Raw genomic sequence first — 21,597 nt, 5'->3', positions numbered from 1 at the left:
GGGATGAAATGCAGACTTTGACGAAATTTAAAAACTACAGTAATTCTTCGAACAAATGCTTATTGATGCCATTTTTATAAGGATCATTTCAGTTCAGGGACATACTGGTCAAAAGTAGGCATACGCGTCTTTGACACATCGGACCAAGCGAAACTCCCTCAACGTAGGGCTCCGATGAACTGCTGGTGAAATCAGTGGGGGTGACAGTCTCCTTCATTTCGTCCGAGTGAAAGCGACAAATTTTGAAAAGTTTTTCTGTGCACATCCCAATTGTTTAATCAAAACATATATGCGTTATCTGAACAACCTCTCTATATAACTCTATTTTTCGATTTACTCAGTCGATGCGTTCCTGAAAAATGCCGTGTAAATTAAGAGCTAATTTCCTATAAGAAATGTAAAATCTTTACTGCATTGCAATAATGCGACCCTTCATGGACAATAGCCAGGGGTTTTACATCAAAAGCTGAATTAAGACTAGAGGGCTCACATCGAAATCCTGAGTCTCTAGGCTTCAAGTGTAATTTGTCAACATATTATATAAATTAGAGATGGAAATTAATAGATGATTTATTACTGTAATTAGACTACTACTAGACAAGTATAAAGTAAGATCAAATTATAGAAATTTAGAAAGCGGATAATGAACGCTTTCCGATGAACATTGGACTTCTTGGGAATATCAAGATGGTGTAAATCTTCCGTCCTACAATATTAATCTTGCAATGACATCTTTTCTATACTTTTTGTTACACATAAATTGGAGAACTGCATCTAGGTTCTGGACAGGCTGAAGCATGCTGGTGGTAAGGAAGCAGTTGGCTAAGATGGAGCCTATTATTGTTGCTGCGAAGGGAGGGAGAGACTCTGAGCGTTTGAAGTGGGATCCTCCAATAGCAAATGTCCCCGAAATCAGGAGAGCTGTTGTAGCCTGTAATTACTTTTATGGTGGTAGTCAGTCTTCTTTCTTCAACTTTTGATTTCATGATTGTTTAATTGAGGGCTGCTGTAATGGTGGTAGTGTGGATGCCAAATAATAGAAAGGGAGATGGTTGCGTTCAAGTGGGAAGATAACGAACAGAATGCTTAAATGATAGACGTTTATAATATTATTCATTCACTTAAAATAGGCGTCACATACTACCAGAATTAAGAGATAACCACAAATTAATACACTGTTACACTGCGATTATTACCTTCGTTAGCAGCATCACGTTCTGGAACTTCCGCTAGTCCCTTGATCAGATGAACTACTCCTCTCTGTGATCAGAATGGGGCATTCCCAGATTAGGGAGGTACTAGAATGTGATCAGAATGAGACGTTTTGACCAAGAGGAGTAGTGCATGTGACCAAGGGAATAGCAAAAGTTCCCGAAAGTGATGCTATTAACAAAAGATAATAATCGCGATGTAACAGTGTATTAATTTATAGTGATCACTTAATGGGAATAACCCACGAAGAAATGGTTCTTTTAAGGTCATGATCAAGGAAATACCAGAATTATTTTTTATATAATAAAATTATTTTAAATGCATGAGTTGTGTAGAGAATGAAGCTACGGTATTGAAGTGAAGTGCTACGCGTTGGCGACCGTGAGTTCAAGTTTTTATTTTATTAATTTGATTATTGAATTTAATTTGAATTATATTGAATTATTGAGGGGGAATTTATTCTATATTACCTTTCGTTTTCTTTTAGACTTGTTTTGTTAAACCTAAAGCAAGACTAAATCAATAAAGTAATTTTATATACCTTTTATATACATTTAAACTATATAATTTATGATTTTGGTGTGTTTCATATATATATATATATATATATATATATATATATATATTTTTTTTTTTATTTTTTGAATTCCAGCACGTACTTCCAGACGAGCTGGAATTCAAAATATAAAGCTTTTTTATATATGAATAGCAAGAAAAAAAACACGCCTATCATTAGTACTTAAATAAGTACGTGCAGTTTTATATTAGACATTTACCATCAACTGGTTTCTGTCTGTTTAGGCTTCTCTCTCATCTTCCTCTATTTAGCCCTCATTAATATAAATTATTTTCTATAATTTATGACGAAAAAATTGAAAACATTCCTAGTTTCATAATCACGGCTAGACGACTCTGTATTATTAATAAAGGATTGGAGCCAAGTGAATTGAGAGTTCAGGGACACAGCAAATCACCTATAAGAAAAGAACAAAGCGCAAAAGTTGAGCACTACTCAACCCATCTTTGAAAGATATCATTATAGCATAGGTAAGAATTTAATATCAAACAATGCCACTAATATTTTTTGGTGTGTTGCAACGACCAAATTTGCAAAAATACCAGAGCAATTCAGAATAAAGATGGAGTTATCCCTTGTAGCTTTTTTCCCGTATGGTACAAGCTACTGACATGCAGACAACATACTACGTGACTATGATAAATCGTATTAAAAACTACTAACCTATAAGAGATAATGTTTCTTAATAGCATCCCGTTCAATGTTAATCTCACTGATAATACAGTGAAAAAGGACCATACTTCAACATTTCTAACCTTATGGTCCTTTTGCACTATAATATCAGTGAGATTAACATTTAAACTATATAATTTATGATTTTGGAATTAGCTTTATAGTAATTAGTCGATATATATATATATAATTTTCTTTCGATGTTTTTGAGAAATGAGTAGGCGGTTATGTAAAAGTTTTTGATCCTAGACCTTAAAATTTAAAATTCAAGCAAGGTCTATTGAGATATAAATAATAAAAGGGCCCAAGTGTTTCATCGAAAAGTGCATCACCTAGAATACAAACAACAGTTAGATTGAGTTTTTAAGAAATTGCCAACAGTTGGTAAAATAACGAGAAAAATCGGATGAAATCAGCCAAGTGTTTAGAGGTTTATCGGAAAATATCTCTGTAAATAGCTGCTGGAGTGCAATACGTGTAAACCTGGACCAGCCATACGTGTTATATTTCTTAGCAGCCAGAACGGAGTAGGCTCTAAGAGGGGGAACAGAAATGCACGAGGATATTAGGGAGCTAAAGAAACTTTCTTGCTTCCATTCAATTCCAGCGGCCATGCATGGATTCCTTCCGCTCTACCTTTCTTCCTTTCCCTCAATCTATCTCTCGTTCTTTCAGTTGGTCCAGCTAGCGCGACCTACGTAGCTGTGCAGAGCTGAAAGCCAAGCAGAGCTGTTTTCAAATCGGTGAAAGTAGCAGGAAGAGGTAATATAAAATAGTCAGGTGTTGTGAAAACGTTCTAAAATTGCTAGATCTCCTCTCTCTCCTTCCCTAACACTGTTAAGGTTTCGACGCTGTAAAAAGAAATTCTTGTAGGCCACTTCGAAGACTACTTTCATCTCCGTCCTATTTATTTTGGACTCCATGTTTAAGTATGTCCCCCTCCACAACTTCCATACATACCGGTATGGTAATAATTAAAAATATGTAACTATAATACTTGAAGTAGAATAAATATCACGAACAGTGTACATTTATGAGACAACAAAGGTATAAGTTAAAATAAACGTGCGCCAGCTGAAACTTGGCTGATACCAACAGAAAATTTTATGCTACTTTTTCTTCTTTTTTTTATGAATTTCCTTAAAATTAAAAACTTCGATAAAAGATTAATTTTATTTATTATTATTAACCTTTTTGTTTCCTTAATGTATAAACATTGGAATTATGAAAGATGTTAATAACTAAATTTATTTATTTCCAGGGGGCTTCCTCTAGTCTCGTGGTGAAATTTGCAGACACAGAGAAGGAAAGGCAGTTAAGGAGGATGCAACAGATGGCAGGAAACATGGGACTCTTGAATCCTTTCATGTTTAACCAGTTCGGGGCGTACGGTGCTTACGCACAAGTAAGTGATGGTGTCTCGCTGTGCAGTCTTTGCCCAGAGGTATGTGAAACTCCAGCAAACAATAAACAAACCCCACCAGTTTGGTATAGAAATCTAAAAGTATCGCAACAATGCACTAAAAGTACGGGATTTGGATAAAATATTAGAAACATTCTACATTAGGATGACGTGTGCCCGGAGGGGGCTCCCTCTGTATCAGGAGGTTACACTAGGTATGACCAGAAGTTTACGTCTGTCTATGCGAACTTTGTCATTACTTTGTGCAAGAAACGCAGTTGCTCGTCATGCTATTAAAAATTAAAATAACAGATAAGGAGTTCGAGGTGAACCAGCTCCTGCGATATCAGCTGATGGGTAGGTCTGGTAGTTGATGGACTTATATAATATTAAATGGAATCATATATAATTCGTGAATACAAGATGATATTAACATCCTTCTGTGCATGATGTTACTGCATGTGCAATAGCTAGTTGATATTCTCTATTCTGCTAAAACAATAACAGAACTAACAAAAGAGTTGAACGAATGGACTCGAAATATAATGACTTTGAAGAAAGCTAATGGATTACATGATAAGTACAACATGAGTTACTACGACGTGCTGCTGTCTACTAGCCTTGATCACAACATATAAACCCTCGCGGGTATCTCATTGATCAAAGTGAATAGCGTTGCTTGACTCTGAAAAGGTTGAGTTGGATTCCTCTAGCCAGCCGACATTTTCATTCCAAAAAAACAAGCACACCAAAAGTAGAATACACGTAATTTATTCACGCGACTGCTGACACCTCATGGCCTTAATTGTCTATGCACATATTCCAAAACAGCAAAATGCTAAAATTGAAAAAATGCGCACAACTGGTGTTACAGTCGAAGATACGCAGCTAGCATAGCTGTTAAAAACGCTGTTGTTCCACAACTTGTGGAAAAGGCTTAGGATCGAATCCCGTCTAGACGAGAGGATTTCTTTTTGTATTTTTCCTTATTTTCCGGACCATAAGACGCACTTTTTTTCCTTTAAAATATTGCCTAAAATTCTCCTTTGGAGAATACGTGACATTCTCCTTTGGAGAATGTCACGGCTCAAGACATCACCGCGTGATGTCTTGAGCCGTGACAATATGATTTAAACGTCCAGGCTACCTTCCCATCAGTAATGATCAATGTGATAATAGAGACAACACATTATTAATACTATACAAGCGTAAAAGTTTCGTTTTGCGCTGGAATTTTGTTTGTAGAATTTGTGAATATATTTGAATATGCAATACAATATTTTTCCCCAAAATTGCCTTCTAAAATTTCCTGTTTTATTGCAATTTAACAAATGCGGTTATATCTACAAAAATATAAAAAAAGAAAAGCTATTTTACTTGTTTCGTGATAAATAATATTTTTTTATAATTATTTATAATTTATTTCTTTTCATCTTGTTTTTCCTTTTCTGTAAATTCGAGATTTTCACTTTTAAATAAGCAGGCCTACCATAAACTTAGTTGTCTCGACGAATATCTAAGCAACCTTTAAAAATAACTTCTCGAATTATACTTTATATAGTTACAGCTGGCTAGATGCGATAGGAGTGACTGAAAATAAAGGAATTGTATTAACCTAAGGCTTGATCCGGTAGAGTGATTAAGGTATGGAGATTTCGTTAGCCATACTGCACAAATTTTGCGAGTAATTTGAGGTTAACGGTATCTTAAATATCCATAGCTCTAACTCAAATTCCACTATGGAAGTACACAACACTGCAGAGTAGCTGCAGTGTTGTGTAATTCCAGCTTTTGTCTCATGACTGATACCATACAAGTTGAATGGTATTCCTTTGAAAGCAAACTGGTAAAAGTCAGGCCAAAATGTTCCAGCCCTACACCACGAACTTTTAACACCTACTAAAAATGTATAAACATTCTAAAATAAATGGATGGACTCGCGCTTCTGGTCATATAGTAAAGTGATCAAACTTTTAAGAAGATCAAGAGGATAAATATATCTCTCTAATTTCTAAATTTAAGTAACCAAAATCTTAACTCTTAAAATTAAATCGGCCTGTTTAACAAAAGTCCATAAAAATCCTACAGATATTCGAAATTGTATTTTACAGTCAGTATAGCTTGTTAACTATTACTTGTGTTCTTTTTTCGAAGCCTTTAATATTTCTGTCCATCACTGTTTACTTTTCTGTCAGGAATGAGTTTATTTCCTCTCGTTACAATGGTAAATCAACATTATCAATTTTTTACACACGGGCAATACAGTAATAGCAGTTTCTTTAACTTTTACTTTTACAATCATTTTGATAGTACTACTGGGTAAGATGAGACCCAATGCTCGAAACATTTTGCTAAGCTATAGCGGCTCAGAATGACATTGCTTTTTATAAGTGGCGAATGTCAATCTAACTCAAATATATCGCTTGATGAGGACAGTGGGGGGATCAAACTAGTCAATCTCCCCCTGGAAAATTATCACTCGTATCGAGTTAGGTATCTGTAATTACTAATTGCACCATTTTAACATTACCGATTCTACAAAGATTACAGTATTAGTTTACATAACTGGAAGTTTTTTCATTATATTTAGTGCTTCAGTGTGTATTTAACTTAGCCAAAGTGACTTATGAAGAAAGCACTTGACGATCACAAATAATCATTGCGAATAAGACTGACGAATATTTCATTCAGCTCACTTACAGTCTAAGCCATAAGCAGGTGAAATATCCTACAGCGTATTAATACTTTCGAAAATGCTTCTAAGTGTTATCCAACTCCTGTATATTTTACGGGTTAACTTTGGTATGCATGAAAACTGGTGGATATACACCGTGTTCATTACAACTATATTAAACTGGAGGACATATCTTTTGTTGGCTGTACTGTTATATATACTTATATATATATTTATTTGCTTATATCGAGAGACCAAAAGAACTGGAATGATGGCGGTTTCAACTGAAACAGTTTGTAACAGGATTCATCAACTATGAAAGTGCACAGTGGTGGCGAGATGACTGCACTAAAACTGCTAAATAGAAACATTTTGAATTTTAGTAAGAATGTGAAAGAACAGAACTTGTAGCTTTTTAACACAGTGTTTCCCCGACCTTTTTGACTTCGCAACACACTTTTAGTGAATACAAATATGGCGACAATTTAACAGCTTAGCATGATCAAGTAACTGCGAAAATTAACTGTTTAACGTCGTAGCTGAGATTAAAAAAAATTGTAAATTGTGCAGTACGTATAGTTAAAAGGATGAGTATCTGAACTGAGCTAAACCGTCATCATTTCCTCATTAAAATACCCAGTTTAACTGATATCATATGAGCCCCCTAAAAAGTATGAGAGTTGAAAAAGTTCTTGATACCGGAATCACCAATCCCAAATATGAATAAAATAAAACACGTAAGCAGTTATTATCACGTGAATTTTATTGCGTAGAAAGTATTATAATAATAAGTTAAAACTACCGCACAACACAACTTTTTTATTAATTGGCGACGTTTCTGGATTCCATGTTAAATCCTGTCATCAGTCCTACTTAGGTTGAAAGCTGAGACTGAATCTACAGGTTTAAAACAAAGTAATAATATCTTGTCCTCGTATACAATTGTTGTTGTTATTTGTTTTTAGGAGCATTAGCAACTAAGGCCATATTGCTCCGGGGATGTGCGGTGGTCATTCCCTGACCTTTCCGCATCCTCCGTATTTGGTGGTGACGGGCTCGAACCCCGGTCTAATCAAGAAGCGTGTGCTACACACTGGTGCTCATATATACAATTACTTCTTAAATTTCAATCTTTGCTTTCACAGGCACGGGATATGGTCCTTTTACGCAATCGATATTTTATATCTAAAGCAGAAAAAGTGTTGATATTTTTTCACTTAAAGGGCGTTTATGTTTCTAAAATAATTTGACATATCTTCATTAAGATATGTTTTACATAGTAAAAGGAAATATTATTTTTACAATTTGTCCCTTTCAAATTTCTTTAAAAGCAACAAGTTTAACGGTCGAAGAAAAGATTTCACCTTTAATTTATGTGTATTCAATTTATTTAAATTTTAAAATAATCAGAGAGAAACGCGAATTTTCGTAGCTGCACGGCATCAGATAAATAATTAGAAAATTCGGATTATGCTAATGTAAAAAATAAAGTTCTTTAAGCAGTTCGTACATTTGTTAAGAAACTTTTCCTTTAACAGTCAGCGCACATCACCATGCTTTAAAAAACAACAAATGGTGATTAGATTTCATTGCTACTCATAGATTCGAAAAAATTATTCTTTTTTGTTTGTTTTATGTGATTAACCATTTTGATAGCGTGAGCAACACCATTTTTTCAAACATTCTTAAGGCATTAGAAATCAGGCCTTCTCTATGTAAAGCAATGTGTAGTACGGGCTAATTGGGTTTTCCTGCTTAGCAATACTGACTAATCCATTCAATGCGACCAGTTTTTTATTTTATTTATTTTTTTTTTCGAACAATTCTTTGAAACGGAAAAACTTATTTTTACGCCAAAAACAAATCTAATAAAAGCCAAGAGTTGTGCTTTACAGCTGATATTGATAGGTTACATCTGGTTGCAATACAAACATTTTTTTGAAATATGAGCAAATACGTTTTGGACAATATCAGATGACATCTCTTGAATATGTCTAATAACTGTGTTGTTAGAAAGAGGAATTTCTAAATTTTCTTTTTCTGCTTAACTCGTCATTACAGATTTTTCCATTTAATGCTTAACAGATACTATTTTAATGATTTTTTTTATATAAATTTTCTCCACACAGCCGTTGTGAAACACTGGTTTAATGAATCCTGAATTGATGCGAAATCCATTAAGAATATTTACGATCACTGATGAATTACCTAAGATGTCTCTTACTTTTGTTTGGGAACATTGAAAGAAATCTCCCATAATTCTATATCTTTTCAAGGTCACTCTGTACGATTATAATATTAAATGTAGCAATTATTATGTTGTTTTATTAGCGAAAGAGGGTATTGCATTGTATATAAGGTATTCGTGTTGCTTTCTCATTGTTTTTATTCAAATATTAGACAGGACAAAGAATACATAAGGTGTCAACCGTTAAAAAATACGAAAGTAAAATGTGTATATAATATTCGACTAAACACAAGTTTGAAATGAATCTGTATGAAAAGGAGCAATTTTTTATGCAGATATATCACTGATGTAACTCTTGTTATCACGGGAAAAAAAGCTAAAAAAAACTTCGATCTTTAGTTTTTACTAACTGAAACAAAACTTTATCAAGATCACTTAGGATATTCAATTTCTTGCTTCCAAATTTAAAACGCACGATTTCACATGCCGGGCAGTTATGACATGTGATCAAATTGATTGCTGTCATCCTTCCTGGTACGTTGTATTTCATCCCGTAGGCCGTGTTTTTAGTAATAAATGATATTCTTGTGACAAGACCATCGATCATTAGCATCATAATTCTGTCAAATTTTACTTAATCCCATGGTTAATATCCACAACAGTTCTTCCGAACTATGATTAAAATATCGAAGAAAATTTTAGCACTGTTTCTCCCATTTCACCTCCCCCTCCCTTTTTTTTTTATTTCTTTTTCTTCTTTCCTCTTCCGGTTCAGCGAAAAGTTTAAAAATTCGTCACACTAAATTAACTTTCTCTGACAGAAACGTTCTGGCTGTAGACGGCGTTATGAAAGATTAGTAAAATTTTAAAGACGAAAAGAACACAGATATCGCAAAAGTGGAAACGACAAAAGGTTCAGGAATAATGAGGCACGATAATCAAGTCTCTTGCTGGTCACAAGTGTGCCTGCGCCTGCATAGTTGCTCTTCGAAGTTAAAAAAAAAAAAAAAAAAACACTATTGTTATGCTAAAAATGCAGAAAGGAGCAATTATTGCGTAAATTATTTTAGAAAAATAAATTTCAACAAATGCAGTTATCCCATTAGTGTTATTGTTGTTTTATTAACATAGGAAAATATCTGTCTAGAAACTAAACATTTGTAATTTAATTTTAAACTGCGTCCTTGCATAAAGGGAATTTCTTCCTTTTTTGCCCCCCTTTCTTTAATACAAATATCTGGAGTAAGTCCATTTGGCAAAGTTTCTTGATGGCTTGTTGCTAAGGTGGCTTGTTGCTAGGGGCCTGGTGATTGGTTACCATGCATGCTCGCAAACCGGAAGCGTGTATATGATTGTGTTACTGGGATGGCTATTCGCGTTGACATGCATTAGAGCCATGAAAATTACTGGATGGATTCGATGGTCACGCCACCCAGCGGTAACTATTTCAACTGCTAAAGAAGATTATACTTTTTATTAAGAAAAAAAAAGAGGTTTAATTTTTGTGACGACAAAAATAAACCAGATTTAAGAAATAAAAAGATGTAATCCCTAAGTTGAATATAAATCTTATGATGTTTTTATGTTTTATTGTTTCGTTATGCTATTGAGTAAACAAAATATCGTAATATCTTCGCATGAAAAATAAAACATTCAAAGAGTGAAATAATCCACGCATTTCTTTAAAGAAATATTAAGGTTTCAGGGTAGGATTAGCAAACATTAAAAGCAGCAGGGAGTAATAAAGAACAAAAGAAGAGAAAACAATATGATTAGGTAAAGTACTATAGGTTCTAATACCTCTTCTGTTTGGGGGTTTCATAAAAAATAAAAATAAAAAACATAACAAGCACGTTTTATAATTAAATTCCAATGCAATTCTTATATCGCGGCGTATAAGAAAAACCTCAAACTTTTCTGAAACAGAAAAGAAGAGATCACAACTATAATTTGCAATTAACCACAAAAAGTCAATGCACAATCATGCATCTATAATAATAATTCTTCTCGTTACATTCTAAATTAGCACTACTGGCATAGCTTTCGGTAATTGAGTTTAGAAATGCTGTGAAATCTGAATTGAAAAACAGCCTCATGGATAGAAATTTTAATTTAAACGGAGGATTTAAAATGCAATGTGATGTGACTGTATCACTTCCCTCAATTTCGTTAAGTACCTACTAATAATTCAATATATACCAAGAGATAAGGTATTAGCTACATAAGTAAATTATAAATGTTAACTAATATAGATAAGATCTGAGTGCTGCTCAGTTTGTAATGAAAATGAAATAAAACCATGTCGGAAATGCTACTTGAATTTTCAAAATATTTCGATTTCTGACTTTTTGACATTAAATGAAATCGAAATCTTTGAGAAGTAGTTTATTATATCGTGAAATAAAGTTTCTGCTTGTACTTCTGGACAGTGACAGGATCAGAAGAGCTTACACGGTACTATGCCGCGTATTCTCGAGGGATGAAAAAAAAAAAAAAAGCATAAAATGTGGCCTGCACGATTACGTATTTTTCGCACTGACCACTCGACAACGGTAAAATCTTAGTCTGACTTTCATGTATCGCAAGCCTCCAAATTCAAAAGAAGTAAATATTTTTCCTATATCAGTAATTTAATTATATACAGAGTGGATCACATGTCAGCTGATCTCTGAATCTGAGGAATTCACGCTGATATTGTTTCAACATGAAGACTTTGGTTCCCACAACAGAAATATCTTTCGCATAGATTTGAGCGAATTCAAATCAAATTCATTAAATTCCTATGCTTTCGAAATCGTCTTGCCTCTTACCGTCGAAACTATGAAGCAACTGCATCGTTTCAGAATCGTCCTTCTTCGCTCCAGATGACAACTCCACGGATCTCTTTTTGTTTACAATATCATAAACTCTGTTATTGATTCCCCATCTCTTCTCGAACAAATACCTTTCACAATACCCCGCCTGAATTCTCGTCATAAAACTTATTTCTTACTGCCTGTCCCCTTGTACTCAACATTTACTTGCTAGTCCTCTATTCCGTTTTCTTCAGGTATTAAATAATCACCACATTGATTATACGCTTAACCCATCTTATAACTTATTGGCATAACGAATGTGTAAGAAATTACTTTTTACTCTATTTCGTTAATACAAATTTTGTATATATTTTAATGTACTGTACTTTGTAATGCACAGCTTTCTCACCAAAGTTTAGTCTCTGCATGCCATATGTGCGAGAAGTATATAAACAGATAACTGTAAATTCGTAAACAATATTAATAAACTAATACGTCATGCAATTTGACTTCAAGATAAAATTTGTACAAATGTACAAATTATTTCTAGGTAAACTTGATAAATGTCCGGCCCTGTATTTTTTGGATAGTTAATAATTTATTTGAAATAACCATTTTAGCATAAGGAATCTGGACACGTCAGCATCTTGACACGACCATATTACACCAGTGTATTATATTTACAGGCTGTGAAACTCAAAATAACTTTCGAGGACAATCCAATTTCTCGTATTCATACAGCATCTTAAATTCTTACTTTTATGATTTTACATTTCCTAAAAAAAAAAAAAAAAAGGTAAACTGCAGCCGTTATCAACCCACTGCAGGATGGAAGCCTCCTGAACAATTCATGGTGAGGGAATTGGACCATAGTCTTCCACGCTGGTCCAGGTGCGGGTTGCCAGATCGACCGTATTTAGTATGGTCAGGGGGTTGAACCCCGGTCTACTGAAAGCGTGTGCTACTGTACTCCCGCTCCTGACCAGTCGGCTACGGAGGCCTTTTACATTTCCTCTGGGTTATTTAATATTCTATCATTCTTTTTAATTATCTAATTTAACCGATACTTCTGACAAATATCGCAGTTAGTTACATTCCTCTTAACGTTAAGATATAAACTTTATTGAATTATTTCTGTCGTATTCTAATATTAATACTTTTCATTTCTTGTCCCTGTATTTATTAAAACAATAGAAGTTCCTATGAAGCGGTTAAAAGCAACATAAGGTCTCGTACAGTAACTAAGTAAGGTAATACCGCAAGATATTAGTATCGGTTAAATTAGATAATATTCCGATAATAATTAAAAGGAATAATATAATATTTAGTAAGCTATAGGAAATGTAAAATCATAAAAGTAAGAATTTAAGATGCTGTATGAATACGAGAAATAGGATTTTCCCCGAAAGTTATTTCGAGTTTTACAGCCGAACAACATGCAACTCAGCCTCTGAACATAATACATAATTTAACATTGGCAAATGCAAAGTACCGCATATGGGTAGCAGTAACCCAAGAGAAACGAACCAACTCTGTGGTACTACACTCAGGGAAGTGGAGAATTAAAAAGACCTGGGGGTAATTGTGCAGTCAGATATGAAGTTCGCTGAGCAGTGCAGACGGGCTGCCAGAGCAGGTCATTGAGTCTTGTCAATGATATATAGGAATTTTGTTAGTACGGACAAGGTGATACCCGTTGTACAAGGCAATGGTCAGGCCACCCTTGAGTACTGTGTACAGGTCTGGAGGCCTCATTTTAGGAAGGATGTAGAGTTGCTAGAACGAGTACAAAAAAGGGCAACAAGATTGGTGAGGGGAACAAAGGGGTGCTCTTACCAAGAAAGGCTTGAGTTCTGAAAATTTCAGCGCCTGGAGACTAGGCACCTGTGAGGTGATCTCATTGAGGTGTATAAGATATCAACAGGTACAGTTAATCAAATCACATTGTGATTAGGTTAGCCTAAGCTAAAATATCATCTTTCCATTATATCCGAGGGCTCAGATATTAAGAATTTCCATAACCATCATATATATATATATATATTAACAAGATTTCTTAATTTACATCTACCATTATCGTTACGTTAGATTTTTTTCTCATCCCCTTAAAGTTCGCGTAGGTTTGCAGGGTCTCTCTCTCTCTCGACGGTCCCTGGGGTATCGTTTCCTCTTCACTGGTTACGTGTTGACACCTAAGGCTAAACAAACAGTTCTCAAATGGTTCAGTAGGAGCAGGAATCCGTGCAGGAAATATTCAGCTAACTTCTTCCGTAAAATTACATTAAACAGAATTTCACAGTAAAATTACATTTTGGGCTTATGGCAGATTGCATTTCTCAGCATTGTTAAGAAACAGGAACTGTGACTATACTATACTTATGAGTAAGTCCAGCAGAATAGTATTCCCAACAGTTATGTTATTAAACTACTGAGACTTATTATCACTTTAGCCCAGCGGTGGATTATGGATAACTGCCAAGCAAATCTCTAAACTCCGCTCTCCCTCTGGCAGAAATCTAGCAGGTATTATCAGGGGCTAGCAGTCAAAGTCCCAAATGTATCTTGTCACTTCTAAGGTTTCAACTCAAATATTTCTCAACGCTCCTAATTCCCCTAAAGGTTTTAAGAACAAAGAAACGCCAGCGATAATTCGAGGATTTGTTTCATCCAATCGGCTTTAGACACATCGTGGGACAACTATTTATTGTCCCCTCTCAGGACAATAAAGTAAAAATCCCAACATAGACGTGAAACAGCCGCCATGATAGCTGAGAAATGATTAAATCATTAAAGAATATCCAGGCAGACTTTTATTTTACTCAATTTGAAGTGTACAATTTCACGCCAGTGTGCTATTTTATGCTAGTAGGTTACATATAAAACAAATAATAACATTAAAGTAAAATGTACACAGTACAGTAGAAGAGATACAATTGTATTGTATGACAGTACACTACCATAACTGTTTTCCTCTACAAGGATGGGTTAATTAAGTTGTGAATGTCAAACAGGTTACAAAAGTTGCAGAGGAGGCGACATCGGACAATCACTAGGTTCGCAGTAACTGCTGTTGAGCCCATACACTGATACGTTTGCTAAAAATTCTACCTTAGATTAGTGTTATAATAGCTAAATGACGCGAGGAAGCGGACTTTTTCCGAATATCTAATAGGCAATCTCACAATACCTGTCCAATTCCACCATGAACTTTACCAAACTATTTACCTCGACTACTGTTGCAGGTAATTCATTCCAATAGTCTACAGCACGCTTCCCAAAAGTTAACTTTATCACATAGATTCTTCTGTTACTCCCCAAAATTTAATATTTGTGTCGGTAGTTCTCTCTTCTGCCAGTGGAAATATACCTCCCTAGTCATTCCGGGCCTTATACCTCTATCATATCCCCCTCACCCCCTAAGATGTCTAGTTGTAAAGTTTTGCCGTCCGCGCTTTCTAGTCTGTTCTTCATATATATGGACATCGATTTTCATCCCTCACCAGTCTGGCTGCCGTTCATCGAAGTTCTACGTCTTTCTTCAAGTGTGGCCTCCAGGCTTGACCACAATATTTTAAAAGCGGTCTCACCACGGTCTGATACAAGGAATAATGGCATCCTTTTCCCTACTTGCGAAGGTCCTGTACATCATAGACAAGATGCTATGTTCGTTATCTATACCGAGTCAGTTCAGAAGATTCGGAGCTGGATAAGGTTTGACAATCGAGTTCCAGGACTGCGTCCCCTACGAGTGCCAAAGTAATTGGCAGCTTACTACCATAACTGTTTTCCTCTACAAGGTGATTTGCGTATCGTAAATTGTTTGCCGCAATCGTGTTAGAACCGTTGTGTTTTTCAAGATTTTCACATTGTACCAAGTGACAGAACAAAAACCGAACATTATATTTTATTTCTAGTTCGGGAAAAATTAAGGGAGATCTACGACTTGGCAAAATAAATGTATGGTAAGGATGCTGTCTCGTTCATTGGTTTTGAAGGTAGCGAGATGACAGTGAGGCCTTAGAAGGCGACGCATGCTGTAGACTTCCAACAACACTTCAAACCCCAGAAACAGTCGAACACTGATTGCATCTAATCGTTGTATGATTCTTCGAATGATGCAAGAATAATTTCAAATTAACAGAAAAACTATTCTTGCAATTCAATCGTAGCAGTCGTGGTGTTTCGAATATGATCCACGGACATCATACTCTCCAAGAGGCAAAATTTGTTTTCAAAATCAAAGTACAGTTGATCGCTTTCTTCGGGAATCGATCATTCAGAAGGAATCTGTTCCATCTCCACACTCACGGCAGTGAATTAGGAGCTATGCACAAGTTTTACATCGTTTGTTTAAAAGAATTCACTAAGTAGGGTCTCAGTTTCGAATAAAAGGATGCTGGTTCCTGTTGTACAATAACCCTAGGCCACATTTTATGGTAATCATCAAGGAGTTTTTGGCAAAAAGGCAAAATGTGGGATTGGGGAGCTAATCTCCTTCCCACCCCAAGTGTTCCTCTGATTTATCTTCCCTGGACTACAAAATCAAACCCACGCTGAAAGGACGACGGCTTGACAGTGTAGATAAAGAAATTGGACGGTTAGTTCAAATGCATTAAAATAATATTTCCAACAGCTCTACGAGCGATCACAGTAGTATTAGTTGTTTTCAATTGCTTTGAAAACTAAAACTTCAAAGAGCTTTTGAAGAGCTTTAGATTGACTTCAAAGAGCTTTGAAAGCTCTTTGAAGTCAATCTAAGTAAAATACAGATAATTTATAAAGAAAAATGACTCAGTGAAAGAACTATAATCAGTACATAGATTTAAGTCTAGAACATTAATTAAATTCCATAATTTATAAAATGAAACTTAAACAACCATAATCTGTGTGAAAAAGAAAATTAAATGAAAATCGAATCGTTCTTTCCGGTTATTCTGCAAGAAAATTCTTACTGTTAAGAATTTTATGTGAAAAAAAAAAAAAAAAAGTTCTTCCCGACAGTAGGCATAAGCAATATTCGTAGTGATTTTTATAAAAGCGAATATCGCCATATAGCTTGAGTATTTGTTTTATGGTTCCACATTGAATTTTTTAAAAAATAAATAATAAGCGGTTCGAACCGAAGCGACCAAATTATGGCTCATATTCCTCTTTGACAATATGGTGGTTTCGCCGCTTATCACTCATTTAAAGAGGCGTGGGTTCGAATCCAGCCACAGGAAGGAATTTCTAAACTCTACAATGAGGGGGAGGCTATTGTTAACCGATCTAAGGCGGAAGAAGTAGCGGTTTTTTTGACCCACGTAACATGCAAATCGGCGCCGTTTAACACATATTTTTACATACATAAACAAAATATGGTCTAAGTCTCTAATACACCAAAAACCCAACGACAATTAACATATACATTTACTAACTTCTCGGGAGTACATGAGTCATTGCAATGTACCGAAATTTCATTCACATGAATATTGCTCAGAATTATCATTATTTGCTCAAATAAGTTTTGCTGAAATTTTCTATGCCACAGAAGAGTAATTTCCACTTTATTTACTTAAATATTCACTTTAAAATCAATAATGAATAGACAAAATTCAAAAATACGTGTACGATTTGGAAAAAAGTACGCATGATAATCGATGGGTGTCAGTAGTGGTTTAATTATCTATTTGTATGCCATTATCCGCCACTGTTTTATGTGCATGTGGAGCATGTTTGGTTGGTACTTTCTTGTTCATATTTGTGGTAAAATGTAAGCCATCTGATCTTCTATATATTGTGGCTCTTATATCCCTCTAACATAGACTATAAACATATTTTCAAAGAAAAATTTTATGCGGCAGTGTAACTAAGAGGAAAACCAGGAAACATAAATAAAAGCCCGAGGGCCTTATTGACACATGTCCTCTTATGTAAAGAAAATTTATACTTCCGCGTATTTTCAAATACGAAGTGTGTTCTTTAGATGAACCAGCCAAAAAGATGTCAGTAGTCCTCAAATTGTTATGGGAGTAAGGATGGGAACAAAGTGGTTCCGAATTCCCAAGAGGATTCGGAGAAGTCATCTGAAAAGTGAGTAATGAGTTAAAACTAACTGAGACAATTTTATCTAAAGGCACCTGGGTTCATGCTCCTAATAAGGCCCATTAGATTACTTTAAAAGAATTGTAAACCACAACTTAAATACTTCAAATTTTGATTACACCTAATGGTTTTCTTGAGTTAACTTATGGGACAACAATAAAACGGTATACCAATGAAATTCTACGAACCGCCAAGCTTTAAGCGAGCCTTATTTATACATAGGGTATTGTTTTAAAACTATATTTTATTTATGAAAAATATAGTATCCTATAATAATTAATTATTAAACCACATATTTAGAAATATAGTATAGTAGATATTAATCTTCCATTTTCATGTATGAATAAACCAGTTTTTCTTTTTAATATTTCACTTTTCAAGTATTAATACGAAAATTCAGTGTAGCATATTCTAAAATGTCATTTCTGATTGTACTGAGTTGAGATTATTAATTGTAATGTATTTTGATGAACAAGTGGACCGCTTACGGGAATGTTTCTAGAGCGAAAGTCTTGAATGAGGCCCCTTTTGTTATGCTTCTACTACTTTCTTGTTTTCTGAGATTTCAGCAGTACTATTTTCGAATATCGAAAAAAATGGTATTTTTTTTATGATGAGGTGCCAGCATGTCGCACCATTACATATATCATGGGAAAAAAATCGCTAAATTCAAGAATGTGAAAATTAAAAGGCGATACTGAATTCTCTTTCCGCGTCTTTCAGAACTGGGAATGCTTTTTCAGAACAAGGAAATGCTGTTGGCGCTCCTATATCCCTTCCTTAGCCATATTTACAGTATGAGGTGCATTCAACATAATGTTCCAAATAACAAGTTTCAGGCACTGCTAAGAAACCAAATCAGTGATTATTCGTTCCTGCAATTACCACTTATGATTTTCATATAGAGATATGTCTTTGCAACAAATTCATCGTACTTAATTTTTCGTCAAAACTATTTCGTTCAAAGGAGACTTATAAGCACTATTTTAATAAACATTTTCTCTCTAATGACAAACTTTCGTTAAAATGGTATCACAAGAAATAACAAATTTCTTGATATGACATCAACGATTGAGCTTCTTAATTGCAAAAGCATAAGCGTTTTATCGCGACTGATTATACTTGTTTGGGCTAATTCTGCCATTGACTGTAATTTTGAACTTATTCTTGCTTTGCATGCATCTCATTTTCACCGTTTACTGTGTTTCCTCCGAATACTTTTGGTAATGTATGATTCCATATATGAAAAGTATTTGGACACAGAGAAAAGAAAGAATTAGAGAACGGATCAGATTTCAATAAGGCTAGATCTCCATTGGCCTGAAATATAATATATAGTCTACGTGGAACATTTTCCAATATATAAAGACATGTCGATGGCAATACACCGAGCGGCTACTTTATTCTGTATACCTACCCAATAGTGAGCAGGTTCCACTTTAGCCCGGAGAATACACTTGACTTATCGTAATATGGAGTCAGTGAGGTGTCCAAAGCGTGCTACAGGGATGCCGGTATATGTTGAATCAGTTGCTCCAAACGGTTGTTGTGGACCATCTCTACTCCGTAGAGCTCGTTCCAGTTCATCCCACACGTGCTCAAGTGGACTGAAATTTGGTGAATAGAGAGGCTACCGTAGTAGTCTGACTTCGCTCTCGTGTTCCTGGAACCAATTCTGTGCAATTCTAGCGCTGTGACATGGCGCATTATCCTATTGGAAAGGCCCATTTGCAGGTGGGTACACTGCAGCCATGAAGGGATGTGCCTGATTGGAAACAATTTTCAGATAACCTGTGGCATTCAAATATTGTTCCACCGATATCAAAGGGCTCAATCTTCACCACAAAAAATACTCCCCGCACAATTACATCACCACCACCACCACAAGCCTGCCAGGTTGGATCCATTGAGTCATGGTGTTTTCGCCATATTCGAGTGATCCTCTCAATGTGGAACAGCTGGAAGTAGAATTCACCAGACTACGTTTTTCCAATCTTCCATTGTCCTGTGTTAGTTTTCCTGAGCCCATTGTAATCGTAATGCATTACATTTACTCTGAGCTGAGCTTGACCAAGGCTATTCAACGCCTTCGGTAAGGGGATGCCGTTGGTGCTCCCATCATTATTCCTTCCTTAGCCTTATTTACCCGCTAACTGGCAGCCACCTTTTTCTGAGAATGTACGTTCGGAGAAAATTCTGGGATGTAAGGGTCATAAATTAATAGCGCTGAAATAAAACTAAATATTTAAGCATTTAAAATTCTCCTCTTCCTGCAGTAATAAGCTGACGTTCTATCACTGAAAATACTAAAACTCAAAAAAGACTACTTAAAAAATCGACTTAGAAATATGCACAAATAAATTGATTGAATAGAGCCATTTGAAGTTTTATTTAATGAATTATTTTCCTATATGGCTAAAGTAGATGATTATATAAAACAGCAGTATGAGGATGCTTATTTCTTGTCGTGTTTTTTTTTTTTGTGGCGCCCTCCATCTTCTGAAAAATATATAAAAAGTGATCGGCCAACTAGACAGGATTGATTTAGACCACACACGTGTAGGATATCCAGTATGGTTTGTTACAGACACTTTCGGTTGCATCCTATACTGTGCGTTAATCTTTACCACATGCACGCAGTGTACGTTACCGTATTCACAACTAGTTCCACGTTCATCTTTATGCACATGAATGATCTTTATACATTGCCACATTATCCATAGAAATACTGCTCCATTACTTTAAGTAAAAAAAAAAAAAACACGATGATGTTTGTAAACGCATGAGCCAAATCAACCAATATATAAAAAACGACATAAAATACTAAACTTCCCATTAAACAAGAATGAAGCCTTGCTTTTCATATTTTAACATCGTTTCCTCTCAATTTGTAGACAATGCACCCATGCACAGTAAGCTTAATAATGGGATTCGTAAGAAATGAAAATTCACATTACAACAAATTGCGTATTATAATATTGCTACATCAGATCATTATTAAGTAATAATATAAGAATACTTGAAGAAATGCATGTATTTTCGTTGGGAATGAGCCTTATTACTAGAAATTTTACATTACTTCAGTTTAAAAATTCGACTAGCCGAGAGACCAGCTGAACTTCGCACAAGTTCGAATCAAAACATCACAAATAATACAAATTGAATACTCATAAACAAACTGTATGCCTACCACAGCAACATTGCCTTCGTTAGTCTGACATAATCATCATTAATTTAAATAAATGAGGAACCATTGCGAAATCAATGATGAAGTCATGTTGCCTTTAGATATTGATAGCTAGGATACTGTTTTGCGCGTTACCATAGTGACTTGTTGCTACAGCACACGCATCCTTGCAATAAACTCTGTCAGACAAAATGCACAACGGGAGGGGAACTCGTGTTGTTATCGTCCATTATCAAACGTGTGGACAAATCGGTTTATTATGTGTATCGAACAGTAATCTTTATTGAGGAAATATTTCACTTTCTAGATTTCCTATTTTGAATAAAGCATTAAAATTAGAAGCTGAAATACAGTATGTACTACCAAAATGCTTGGAATATTCCCTCACAAAATCGAAAATTGGAAAGTTTTGCGCATACTGTCGGGGTTAGCTGCAAGTATTCTCCATTGGCTGCCAAGATTTTACGTTAAGTGAAAAGTGCATTATCGCAGACATTCTAACTCTACTGATAAATATATACGAGTATTCGGCTCTAGTAGAATGAGTCGGGAATTACAAGCAAGTCCACTCACTACTGGCAAGCAACTGCACTTAAGATCAGTAGAAGCACAACGTACAGTATAAAGATCAGAGAAACTGTAGTCTACATATGTAAGGACTATCTGGTATGGCGCTGAAGCTCACCTCACAGTCGAATGGCAGTGTCTGAATGTCATTCAAAGAAATGCTCACAGAACAAAAGTAGCTTTCATTAGTTAATCGACAAGTAGTGCCACCAATACTAATTGGTTGTATGGTCGCTCAA

At 35.2% G+C, this 21,597-nt stretch overlaps 1 protein-coding gene across 11 annotated transcripts in view; it reads left to right on the top strand.

Moving 5' to 3' along the window:
- The window catches only part of LOC150075249 (CUGBP Elav-like family member 4), a 701,656-nt gene that overhangs the window by 567,437 nt on the left and 112,622 nt on the right, over window positions 1-21,597 (top strand). For 10 of the 11 annotated variants that reach the window (XM_090389140.1, XM_090389136.1, XM_090389138.1 and 7 more), the window contains one exon: window positions 3,723-3,905. In XM_090389140.1, coding sequence (XP_090245266.1) covers window positions 3,723-3,905 — 183 coding nt within the window. The remainder of the gene's footprint in view (window positions 1-3,722; window positions 3,906-21,597) is intronic. The other variant, XM_090389134.1, reaches the window with a different exon arrangement.

Source organism: Mastigoproctus giganteus, chromosome 14 (genome assembly GCF_048544385.1).
Source record: "Mastigoproctus giganteus isolate SK-2022 chromosome 14, ASM4854438v1, whole genome shotgun sequence".
Lineage (NCBI taxonomy): Eukaryota > Metazoa > Arthropoda > Arachnida > Uropygi > Thelyphonidae > Mastigoproctus > Mastigoproctus giganteus.
Note: the sequence above shows the minus strand (reverse complement) of the source record. Positions and strands in the feature narration are given on the sequence as shown.